Source organism: Lepidochelys olivacea, assembly GCF_965140295.1.
Source record: "Lepidochelys olivacea isolate rLepOli2 genome assembly, chromosome: 7".
NCBI classification, from domain to species: domain Eukaryota; kingdom Metazoa; phylum Chordata; order Testudines; family Cheloniidae; genus Lepidochelys; species Lepidochelys olivacea.
Window position 1 is genome coordinate 39915730 of NC_140417.1, and position 12944 is coordinate 39928673.

Consider the following 12944-nt stretch of genomic DNA (forward strand, 5'->3'; position numbering starts at 1 on the left):
AAAAACCAGAATCCAGTGACTGAATATCTATGCAAGTAATTTTGGACAATGTTGATCTCAATAAAATATATACCCTGTTGATAGTCATACTTTTGGAAGCCAGTGATTTTATATATTATTGCAGACTACTGCACATGTTACAGCATACAGAGTGACAGGTTTCAGAGTAACAGCCGTGTTAGTCTGTATTCGCAAAAAGAAAAGGAGTACTTGTGGCACCTTAGAGACTAACCAATTTATTTGAGCATGAGCTTTCGTGAGCTACAGCTCACTTCATCGGATGCATACCGTGGAAACTGCATACAGAGTGAGTTTTTCAGAGACTTCACGAGAATTGAAAATCAAAATACTCCAATTTAGACCCCAATCCTACACTCCCAGCATATACCAGACTACCAACAACTTTGTCTTATGAAGAACATGTTATGTAAAATCCAGAAAATGTTATGTGCAAATAGAATATAGTCACAAACAAATAAACTTGGTTCTTTATGAGGGCCAATTGCCCAGAGCTGAAAGCAATCTTGAGCAGAATTGAGTGGGAGGAAAAAATAAAAGTGTGAATGATACTTGGGAATTGTTTAAGAACACTTTAAGAAAATGTTTAAGAAAGCTGAAAGGTATCAATGACAAAAAAAAAATCTATGGCCAGTAAGGTTAAGGAAAATAGGAAGAAATTCTTTAAATGCATCATCAACAAACAAAATCCTAACATTGGTATTGAATCATAGTCTCACAGAACCATAGGGTTAAAAGTGACCGCAAGGGTCATCTAGTCTAACCCCCTGCCAAGACATAGGATTTGTTGTGTCTAAACCATCCAAGACAGATGGCTATCCAGCCTCCTTTTGAAAACCTCCAGTGAAGGAACTTCCATGACTTCCCTAGACAGTCTGTTCCATTGTCGTATTGGTTTTACAGTTAGGAAGTTTTTCCTGAGATTTAATCTAAATCTACAATGCTATAATTTGAACCCATTGCCTCTTGTCCTGCCCTCTGTAGTAAGAGAGAACAATTTTTCTCCATCTTTCTAATGGCAGCCTTTCAAGTATATTAAGATTGCTATCATGTCCCCTCTTAATCTCTTTTCCAAACTAACCATACCCAGTTCCTCCAGCCTTTGCCCATATGGCTTGCATTCCATCATTTTGATCATACTTGTCACTCACCTCTGGATCCTTTCCAGTTTCTCTAAGTCTTTTTTATACAGCGGTGGCCAAAACTGGACACACTACTCCAGCTGAGGCCTAACCAGCGCCAAGTAGAGTGGTACTATCACCTCTGGTGACTTGAATGTTATGCCTCTGTCACTGCAACCCAAAATTGCATTTGATTTTTTTTTGCCACAGCATTGCACTGATGACTCATGTTGAGGTTGTGACCTACCACAACTTCCAGTTATCCCACATTCTGTATTTGTGTATTTGGTTTATCTTCCCTAAGTGTAGCACCTGACATTTGTCTTTGTTGAATTTCATTTTGTTGTTTATAGCCCAGTTCTCCAATTTATCAAGATCCCTTTCAATTTTATTTCTATCCTCCAAAACATTTGCAACCTCCCCTAGCTTTGTGCCATTTGCAAATTTGATCAGTATACTCTCTATTCCTACATCCAGGTCATTAATAAAGATGTTAAATAATACTGGACCCAGAACAGATCTCTGCGGAACCCCACTTGAGACCTCCCTCCTATCTGACATCATTCCATTAATAGTTACTCTTTGTTTGTAGCTGTATAACCAATTATGTATCCACTTAATGGTAGTTCCACTGAGCCCCCATTTCTTCAGCTTACTTATGAGAATGTCACGTGGGACTGTGGCAAAAGTCTTGCTAAAGTCCAGGTATATTATGTCCACTGCATTCCCCCTATCACCAAACCAGTTACCTTGTCAAAGAAGGCAATCAAGCTGATTTGGCATGATTTGTTCTTGTTAAATCTATGCTGGCTGCTAGTGATCACCCCTTCATCCTCCAAGTGTTTGCAAATGGAATCTTTTATACATTGCTCTAGTAGGTTCCCAGGTATCAAGGTCAATATTATATTTGTTCAATATTAGATAATGATGGTACAATTGTCAATCATGAGTGAAAAAAGCAGAAGTTTTCAATAAATATTTACGTTCTGTATTTGTAAAGAAGCAGGATGATGTATTCATATCTTACAGCGATAAGGAAATACTTTCTATTCCATTAATAACTGGGAAGGACGTTAAACAGAAACTGTTAAAGTCAAACCTTTTAAAATCAACAGGACACCCACGAGTATTAAAAGAATTGGCTGAGGGGCTCTCTGAATCACTAAAATTGATTGTTAATAAATCTTGGAACACTGGGAAAGTTCCAGAGGACTGGAAAAAAACTTCATGTTGCACAAATATTTTAAAAGAGTTAATGGGATGACCTAGGACATTATAGGCTGGTTGGCCTGATATAAATGCTGGGCAAGATCATGAAAAGACTGATATGGGATGCAAGCAGTAAAGAAATAAAGGATGGTGAAGAAACAAATTTGATGCCTTTTTGAGATTACAGTTTTGATTGATAAAGGCTGCTGTATTGACTTAACAGACTTAGACTTTTGTGAAGCATTTGACTTAGTCCCATAAAAAATCAGCACTACACAAAATCAGTATAGTGCAAATTAAATTGCTCAACAACTGGTTAGCTAATAAAAAGAACAGGAGCATAAGCTTTCTTGGGCTACAGCCCACTTCATCGGATTCATAGAATGGAACATGTACTAAGATATACATATTCCATTCTATGCATCCGATGAAGTGGGCTGTAGCCCACAAAAGCTTGTGCTCTAATAAATTGGTTAGTCTCTAAGGTGCCACAAGTACTCCTGTTCTTTTTGCGGATACAGACTAACACGGCTGCTACTCTGAAACCTGGTTAGCTGATATATCTCAAAGTAATTACTGTATAAATAAATGGGGAATTATCCTATGGAGTGTTTCTAGTGGGATTCTACAGGAACCTGTTCTTGACTCAATGCTATTCAATATCTTTATCAATAATCTGGAAGAAAATATAAAATCATTTCTAGTAAAATTTGCAGATCACACAAAAAATGGTGGAGAGGTAAATAATGATGAGGACAGGTCAGTTACACATGCTGATCTGGACTGTTTGGTCAAGTACACCTTTGTCTGAAAAATGTGCACTTTAATACAGCTAAATGCCAGTCTTATATCTAGCAACAAAGAACTTGCGTCACACTTACAGGATGGGAGACAATATTCTGAAATGGAGTGACACTGAAAAGAACTTAGGGATAATGGTAGATAGCCAACTGGACAAGTAGGTAAGAGAACACACACAATCTCTGGATGCATAAGAGGAGGAATTTCAAGTAGGAGTAGAGAGGTCGTATTATCTCTGTATACAGCATTACCAAGGTCATTACTGAAATATCGTGTCCAGTTCTTAAGTCCCTATTTCAAAAATAATGTTGAAAAACTGGAAAGGGTTCAACAAAAGAGCTGCAAGAATTATTCAAGGTCTGGAAAATATGCCTCATAGTGAGACACTCAAGAACCTCATTTTATTTAGTTTATCCAAGAGAAGTTTAAGAGGTAATTTGATTATGGTCTACACGTACCTACATGGGGAAGACATTTCTGATATTAGATACAACAGAAAAAGCCTAACAAGATCCAGTGGTTGGAAGCTGAAGCTAGACCAATTCAGACTAATAATAAGGCCCAATTTTTTTTTTTAGTGGTGAGGGTAACTGACCATTGGAACAACTCACTTAGGAATGCTCAAATAAATTGGTTAGTCTCTAAGGTGCCACAAGGACTCCTTTTCTTTTTGGTGGATTCTCTGTCACTTGCAGTCTTTAAATCAAGACAAAAAGATATGGTATAGCTGAAACAGACATTATGAGTTTGATGCAGAAATTACTGAGTGACGTTCTATGGCCTGTGTTATACGGGAGCTCAGATTAGATGACCATAATTGTCCCATCTGGCCTTAAATCTATGAATCATGAAAACACCTTAAGTCCCTAACTAACGAGGTTGTCCAGAAACAAGATGCAAGTTCTGATGGAGTCTGTATTCATTTCAATTTAGTATGTTTGGAAAGTGGCTTTACCAAATTGTATTTTCTACCCATTTTTTAAAATTTATAGAAAACAAAAGTTTCTTAAATATGAACTATAGAAAATAATGAGAAGCAAAGTAAAGCTTCCTTAGAAAAGCCAAGTCAAAAGAGACTAATGAAAGCTGCATTCAGAATTTCCATTGTGGCATGCACAATACTGAACAACAACACATCAACAACCCGAGCCAGATTCTTGGCTCTGCCATGGCCCCTTTCAGACACTTCAGTGGCACAAATTAGTCATACAGCTGGTCTAACTGATCTCCTTAAGTTTCCCCCTATATAGATGATTCCTGGGTAGTACAGAACCATGCTTCCTGGGCCTCCGCATTGGTGGGGGGCATGGTTGGAGTACCACTGCACTTTGGCAATCCGTGGCTTCCAAAAGACCTCTCTGGAGTTACAAACTGCCTTGAGGCTGCTCTAAAGTGCACTGAGGGGAACTGAACCAGTCTCAGGATTGGAGAACCACAAAGGTGCAGAGAAGCTATCTTTGTCCTCCCCCATCCAGTTTTCTGCTGAACAGAGCTTGGCCAGCCCAGAGAATCTGGGCCTCTATCTTATAACAACATGGCAGCATAGAGAAAAATATTTCTAAAGAGGAGTTGTTGTTCTGTGCTGACCAAGTGCTACATTGTTGTTTGTATCTTTCTTTCTGTTTGGGGGAGGAGGGTGGAACATCTTTGTAAATAAGGAACACAAGATCAGACCTGTTTTACCCATACTTGCTCTCATGAGAACTAAATGGAAGGCATCTCATACAATCTATAGATCACACATATGGGTGAAATACCACTTAAATTTCTATGAAATTCCATTCAGCATATAGTGGAAGAGAATGAAGATTGATTTAGACTGCGCTCTACAAGAAGTATGTTATCCTCAGGCAAAACTCTCATTCATTTTAATAGGAGTTTTTATTGGGTAATAACTTCATAAAAACTGCCTGATTGGGTCCAGTTGTACAGCAATGGTGCTTAATACATTATTAATAATAAATATGAAATTAATAAGTCCAAAATGTCAACGTGCCAACTGTAGTTCCAGTTATAATAGACTTTTATTTTAGTGATATTGTTTGTTGACAAAAACAACACTCAACTTTAGAGCTCATTTAAATTTTTCAACTGCAATATTTTTCTGATGAAAAATAGGGTTTCGTTGAACACAATATTTTGACAACATTTTTGGTCTCTAGACAGCATTTTGACAACACTTTTGAAATTTTGAAATGAAACAAAAACTTATGTCAAACTGAAATTTGTTTTGTTTCAGTTTTTGAAAACCAAAAACATTTTGAATTTCCTTTTCCCCGATTTTTCTGCCTTCTTTTTCCCCACTAAGTGCAACAAAATGAATAATGTCTAAAGTTTTTTTCTCCATCACTTTTTCCACTGTATCTTTTCAAAACTTTGTTAACATTGGAAAAGTTACAGAATGGCAAAAGGAAAAATGAAACAATGCAACATTGTCACTTTAACTTTTCCAAAATGTGAGAAGTTTTGAGAAATTACAGAATAAAAAAGGAGAAAAGGGAAGAGAAAAAAAGAGGTGGGTGTCTAAGGGACGCTAGACTTCATTCATTCCATACAATCATGATTGAAAATAGAGAGAAAAAATCTAAAATTCCCATATTTTGGAAATTTTTGGCTTTTATTAAAACTGAATCCAAATGAAATTTTCACCGAGTTTCATTTTGTAATTTTTTTGAATGAAAAACTGTGAATAAATTTTTTTCATTCTAAATTTTTTTGGGGAAAAAGGGAGTTTTTGTGTACTTTGTTTATGTTTTTTAAACTTTCTCTACTTAAATAAAAGAGGTTCCATTCAATTTAGTTCTCAAAAAGATTATTTTTTAAATCCACAATGATGTTTACAAGGAGGTGGATTGGATTAAGCAGCTATCAGCTATCAGCAACAAGTTTTTGCTTCTTCTATTAAAACAAAAGTAAACACACACTTACAGTAGTAAATGAATTATATAGGTAATATATGGCCCAAGAAATAATCACAATGTAGTAAATATTTAGCCAAAAGGACAGGACAGCAGCTGCTAACCCCACACCTGCAGGAAAACAAAACAAAACACAGTGAATATTAAAGATTTTTCTACTATTCTTGGCAATGTTTTTAACAACATCAGCACTAATACAAATGGTGGCATACAAAGGGGAAACATCATACGCAGAACAATTACATTGTATTGATTTATTGATCATGCACCCAGTTGAAACTCTAGAATTAACATTATAACAAGTGGACACTAATTTTGGGTGATTCATGTTTTGGGTGCCCAAACTGAGACACCTGATTCCTGATTTTGTGACATGATAAACACTTGCAGCTTCTATTGACTTCCACTGGAGTTGTGGTGCTTAGCACTTCTGAAAATAACGAAAACAAACATCTCCTAGGTGCCTCTAATTGGCACCCAAAACTAGTGGGTAATTTTGAAAAAATGAGGCCTAGTTGTATGTGCAGTACTATGTTTCAATACATATGAAAAGACTTCCAACCCACAACCCCACACACTCTATCACACTGCTTCCTCAAGTAAGTCACCACACCTCAACCCTGGTACCTCAGAAAATGCCTGTGGACATAGAATGAGTATCCCGCAGTAGCCAGCAAACTCAGGCTGTGTCGGACCAAAGGCAGGGAGCAGAGTTGTGGGCTATCCACTGAGAATGCCCCACCCTCAGCTCCCCACGGGAACCCCTTGAGGGACTGTATGACATTCAAGCTGATCTCAGAGGTACATGGGACCCAAAGCATAAAAGACAGTTGACCAAAGTCAGTACTTTGAATTGTGCCTGGAGAAGATCTGGTGTACACTGTAGAGCACAGATGTAATGTGTTATCTGGGAAAGACCATTATGTAAGCTGTAACCTGCATCACCTGAATTTTCCAAGATGCTCTCCGGCTGTAGTCCTATTGCAGTAATCCAGACAAGAGGGGGACAAGGTGGGAGTAAGTACGGGGAAAGTCACACACATAGATGGCAATGCAGGAAAGCTAAAATGTATACTGTAGTGTGGAGCAGAACTAACTTTTGAATACATATTTGAAACTTGTTTCATTTCAGGTTTCACTACTAACCCAAAGCCTTCGCTCTGGGTGCTGTGGTTTCATTTACAACCAAGACAAAACTCACAGTTTCTCATTGTTGGCATCTCAAACCAGGAAAAACTAAGAAGTTTGGACTAAGTTTTGCTCTGAGGTTCAAACTTAAAGTTATTCTATTGGGGCCTCTAGGCATTATTGTAATGCAAGTAATAATATTAATAAATAATAGGGGCTGAAAACCCATATGAACCAGGATAAAAGGAGGTTGTCTGACACGGCTATGAACTGAAACCATTATGTTTTATACCTCCTCCACACAGTACTATTCAAAACAATCTTTACTATTCTATATTTTGTCAGAAATATAAAATTTATAAGACTAAGTAAAACATTTATTCTGAGATTTTCAGAACTACTCAAGAAATTTCGATGCCCAACTTCTATTAATTTTACTGGAATCAGTGTCTAAATCCTTTAGATGACTTTGAAAGTTTCAGCCCCACTTCAGAAAATCAGATGTTTCTTTAAAAAAATGAGCAAAGTAAAAATGAAGGAACATTGTATCTGCTCTGTAAGTGCTTTGAACAGCTTCTGTGACCTAGAAGTATCAGAACGGTAGATATTAATACAAATCTCATATTGTACCTTTAAACATTGGAGCAAGCTTCCAGACTCCAAGGCCTCCTACAGATGTGAACTGACCAAGGGAACATTCCAAAAGGAATAGTGGAACTCCAGCAAAAATTAAAGTAAGGAAATATGGAATCAGGAATGCTCCTAAAAGGAATACAGTAAGTGGTCCATTACAGTGAAAAGTCATCTTAAATCTACATTTTTATGAAGAGTCCAATACTTCCATAGCTATTATACAGCAGATTTTTTTTCATTTTTATTTTGATTATTCAAAATTGCTAACATGCATGAATGCCTTTCTGAACAACTAGTAGCCCAAAGAGGTAGAAAGCCAAGGAGAAAAGGACTTCACCTAATATAATTTGGATTGCTTGCTTTTAAAATAGTTCAGGTGGCACAAAGGGGAAGGAAAGTAGCTGGATCTGGCTGGATGAGAGTTACCCTGCCATGGGGAAGCTCACAGTTGGTGTAGCCAGCCCTCGCACCATCTCCCCACAAATTCAGCCCAGGTGTAGTGGCTGAGGAGGCGGCACTGCAATGTGCTCCAGCTATGATTAATTAAAGTTGCTGGGCCCCAGGCTGCTCTGACCTCCACAGGCCCCACAGCAGTGAAATCCACCCTGAGAATCAAGGAGCTATAACCAGTTCCTTGATGGCACCCTTCCTGCAACACCAAGCAAACAATTAATTTTCTTATTTTTATTGATGGAAAAAAGATTAGCAGCAACTTATACTTTAATGTTAAAATGAACATTTTGTGGGGCATTTTAGTCTAAATAGATACTGCAGGCTACAAGCATAAAATAAAATGTGTACCTCCACCATTCTTGCCACAAAGGTATGGAAATCGCCACACATTCCCCAAGCCAATGGCATAACCCACACAGGACATAAGAAAGTCAAATCTTCCTTTCCAGGTGTCTCGGTCTGGAATATCTGTTTTCTTCTTCTGTACTTTCACTACCAAGGTTTTAGGCTTGTCATTGGTGATGGAAGCATCACTAAGTTCAGTGGAGATTTGTCCATCTGCAACTTTCGTTCCATTCGTTGCCATGTCTCTGGGTTTAGCTGGAGAGGCTCTGGGAGGCAGACGAGAAATTTCAGCACCAGTCCACGTGGACAGCAGCTTTGCGGCTTTTGATTACCCAACTAGGGGGGTAAGAGTTTGGCAAAATAAAAAAATGCTGGAATAGTTTGTGATCCAATCAAAAATCCCAGAATCAGCTTCTTTATTAATCTGTAAGACATAAGATCAAAACAGAATTCAGAGGTGCTTCTACTGTAACCTCTTGTTTGAAGCCTGATCCAAAGCTGATGAGACGATGTCCATTGATTTAATAGCCTTTAAATTGAGGCCTTTCCTTATGAAAGCTACTTTTGCTGTATGTTTTATCTAAGGGCTTGATCCTGCCTTATGGGAGGTTTGGTGTTGACTCAATGGTAGCAGGATCAAAGGTAAAATAGTGAGAGAGAAAACGTGAAACTACATAGTCAGCTTCAGATCTCATGCTTCTCTAAACATGCATTAAACAATTCCAATAGCACAGCATAACATTTTTTCAGAAAGTGGTGGTACACACTGACTTTATCTTATGCTCCAAGAAAAGCAGCAGAGTGGTGGCAACAGTCATGAAAATTAAACAAAGGCTCTTCACACATCCCAAGTAATGCCCATGCTTTAATAAAGATTAGGAATATTTTTGTCAGCTAGAATTTGGAGCAGTTTCACCTGCAGAAAATAGGAGTTTAACATCAATTTACAGGTTGGTCAGGGACCCAGCATTTCCATATTCCAGTGCATAATTTTGCTCATAGGCATGACGTGTCAATAATGAAATTGCTGCTTTAAGAGTTTAAAAGAGGAATGTTTTCATTGTTCAAATTTTAACAAATCAGTGACATTGTACATTTACATGTTAAAGATTTATTCCCATGATAATTGCAGGTTCTCTTTATTTGCAGGGAGCCATCATGACTATCCCAGTGTTATTTTCTACAGATAATTGCGGCCCTCTTATTATTAAGACGATGCATTTATAACAGCACCTTTGATCCAGGAGACTCCCAAAGGAATTTGCAAATAGTAGGCTACATTGAACCACAAGGCTCAACCCTTAAAGGCTGAAGTAAAGTAAGGCACACACTTACATATTCTTACAATTAACGGCTAGCATACAGAGCGCAGATGATTCACTCCACCTTGTAATTTAAGGTAACTGGCTATAATGATCACACTATCCTTGCCCTGTATTTTCTGGTATGGGTTACACCCTTGGGCCTTTTAAACAGCATTTGCTAGTATTGAATTAATCATTTTGCACAGCTTTACCATGTCCATGTTACTCTTTTGTGGCCTCGGTACACACAAGACAAGCAGCAGAAAATAGGCATGACTGTACTATAAATAACTTGTGACATCTTCTGCAAAGTGCTAAGCATCTGCAATTCCTATTGACTTCAATGCACCAGTCTCCATTCATTTTCCATCCAGGTTCCCCCCCAGCCAACCCATGGCTTGGACCTTACCACCCACCCCCCTCGTAAGAGGGTTAAGGTGAGCTATAAGAATGAGGTGGGATTGGCTCTCTGCCATACCAATCATAGGTGTCCCCAACCCAGCTCCTCTGTTCCATTCCTTTATCCAGCACCTCCTTTTAAGTCCTTTACCAGGCTATTTATCTGGTCACTGGATGCCTTCCCTATGAAGTACCTGCACTGGACTTCCGCCCCACATTTACAAAATAAGTTGTGACATATAGCCTACCACCTTTTCTTTTTACCAGAAAAGGTCCTTCCTGACACCAGCTGTGGGGAAGGTGAAAAAGCCTCACTCCACCGCAGCCAATCTGGTGGTGTGAGAAAAATTCCTTCCCAGCCCCACCTAAAAAGGAGCGACTAGTACAATGCCCACAGGAGGTCCTAACCCAACCTGGTATTCACCACCTCTAGGGGAGGGAGGGTGGGTGCTGCCTTGCCTGCGTGCGGAAAAAGGGGCTTCCAACACCCAGGGCTTGCACCTTTATAGCCTTCTGACCTCACATTCCTGGGGGGTGGGGGGGAGGGGAAGTCAGCGCTGCAAAGCTGACCACCATTCACCTTTTGCAGCAGTTTCTGATCTCATTTCTCTCCTCTCCCCCCACACACACCATAAAGCAATGCTGCCTTCCCTTGACAAGCCCAGATAACGTTCCCCCCTCTTTAAGTGTCGTGGGCCATTTCTTCCATCACAAATTCACACAACTTTATCATTGCAGAATGACTGCTTGGGAGTGCGTGGCTTCTCAGATTCATTCTTTATGGTTTCCATGCACATGGTTTTTTGGGTTTTATTATCCACATATAGAAAGAAGAAAACTGCCTGTGCCAGTCAATAGAAAAAAAATCAGAAGAGACATTTTGGGCTTATCAACCTGAACATTTGTTTTAAAACTTTCACTTTAAAATAGCAATATCTGTGCTGTGGATACAATGGTCCAAATTCCCCCTTCGACAGCTCAAGTGAAGTCAGGGGAGTGATTCATTTGGCCCAGTATTCCCTGATTCTGGCAAAAAAGAATTGTTGGGGGCTAGTTAAATACACACAAATGGTAAAATATTCACCCTACTCCATTATTTTGTAGGATTAAGGTTGAGATTTTCCCAGGAGCCTTTATGGAGACAGGTGTCCAAATCTGTGCCCATCTCCCTTAGGCTGAAATTTTCAAAGGAACTCAAGTGAGTTGGAAAGTCTGTCTCAGGACAATGGGATGGTTTTCTGAATATGGGTGTGATTCTTATGACAATAAGGAATCAAAGTTCCAACTACAGTCAACCACAGTGTGGGAAGATGCTAAGCAACCTTAAGCTGAGCAAGCTTGGGAACCCAGTTCAACCAATGCACTTCAGTCCTGACCTATAACAACTTGTGTCATTGTTCCAGTCTGCGACCACAATGGCTGAGATGGGTGTGATTTGCCTTTTGTGCCCCCTCAAACAGTTCTTTGGATGCTATTTGAACGACCTGCATTGTGACCACATTCCTGAAGCATGGCTATTAGAGAGTTTAGCACAAACTGCAGCCAAGGTAATGTAAATAAATCGGGGAGGGGAGGGACAGGAAAGAGGGAGTGCACTATTTTGCCACTTAATTAACAAAGGCATTAAATCCCCTTCTCCCAAGCTGCAAAGAGCTGTATTTCAAGGGTGCAAGAACTGGCCTCATACAACTCAAGCACACAGTGATATCAGCAACATCTGTTACAAATAGTACTCAAAATCTAGACGGTAGGATATGGAACCAATATGCTCTAGGAATTATTTTGAGGAAGATCTGTAGCCGGTGTTATACAAGAATCAGATCAGATTATCACAATGGTTCCTTTTGACCTTGGAATCTATGAAACTGAAACACATACACTAGCATATAAAAAACCAAAACTTCCTTTTAATGAACGAGCCCTCTATGTCAAGGATTCCATTAGCTTCACCCCATACTGTCCACTGTGTCCCTCCCTGGAGTGTAACAGCTCCTAGGTCCCGGCTCAAGGCCATGTTCTAGCAGCTTAGCTCTATGAAATTCTAAAGAAACATTGCCTTACACACACGCATGCACACAGTTGGCCTGATCTAACTTTCATTGCCTCTTTCCATTGACTTGAGTGGTAGCCGAATTAAGCCTATTGTGAAAGCTTTTGCTAGAATTCTATTTCTACTGGTGAACTATGTTCAAAGGATAGGTTTCAGAGTAGCAGCACACCATGTGTAAGCAACATACCAAAGTAGACTTGGTGCATGAAACTGGGATTGCTGAATCTATTCAAATTGGTCACCTCCCATACCGTGATATCCACAAGCAAGCTCCTCTTAGGGCCAAAATATCATAGCATCATTTACTGCCTGCATAAGTGACCTCTTTACTATGCAATACACATATGCAAAATATGATGCTATACTGCATGTACTATTTTACCACACACATTCATTTGGGCCAGATTTTGAAAGGTCCTTAGGTGCCTAAAGATGAAGATAGGGACCTAGTGGGATTTTCAGGAGTCCTCGACTCCTATCAATAAGATAAGTAATAAGATAATAAGATAATAAGAAGTAAAACTAAGGTCCTGGGTGCTTATTGCATTATAAATCCCATGGAATG

The 12944-nt window shown here is 39.1% G+C and overlaps 1 protein-coding gene across 8 annotated transcripts in view; it reads right to left on the reverse strand.

Annotated features, from left to right (window-relative positions):
- The window catches only part of SLC6A1 (solute carrier family 6 member 1), a 107644-nt gene that overhangs the window by 36739 nt on the left and 57961 nt on the right, over positions 1-12944 (reverse strand). For all 8 annotated transcript variants that reach the window (XM_084632907.1, XM_084632905.1, XM_084632906.1 and 5 more), the window contains 3 exons: positions 8630-9050; positions 7826-7957; positions 6078-6178 (listed from right to left, as the gene is read on the reverse strand). In XM_084632907.1, the coding sequence (XP_084489033.1) occupies positions 6078-6178; positions 7826-7957; positions 8630-8867 (471 nt within the window). In that variant the 5' untranslated portion in view covers positions 8868-9050. The remainder of the gene's footprint in view (positions 1-6077; positions 6179-7825; positions 7958-8629; positions 9051-12944) is intronic.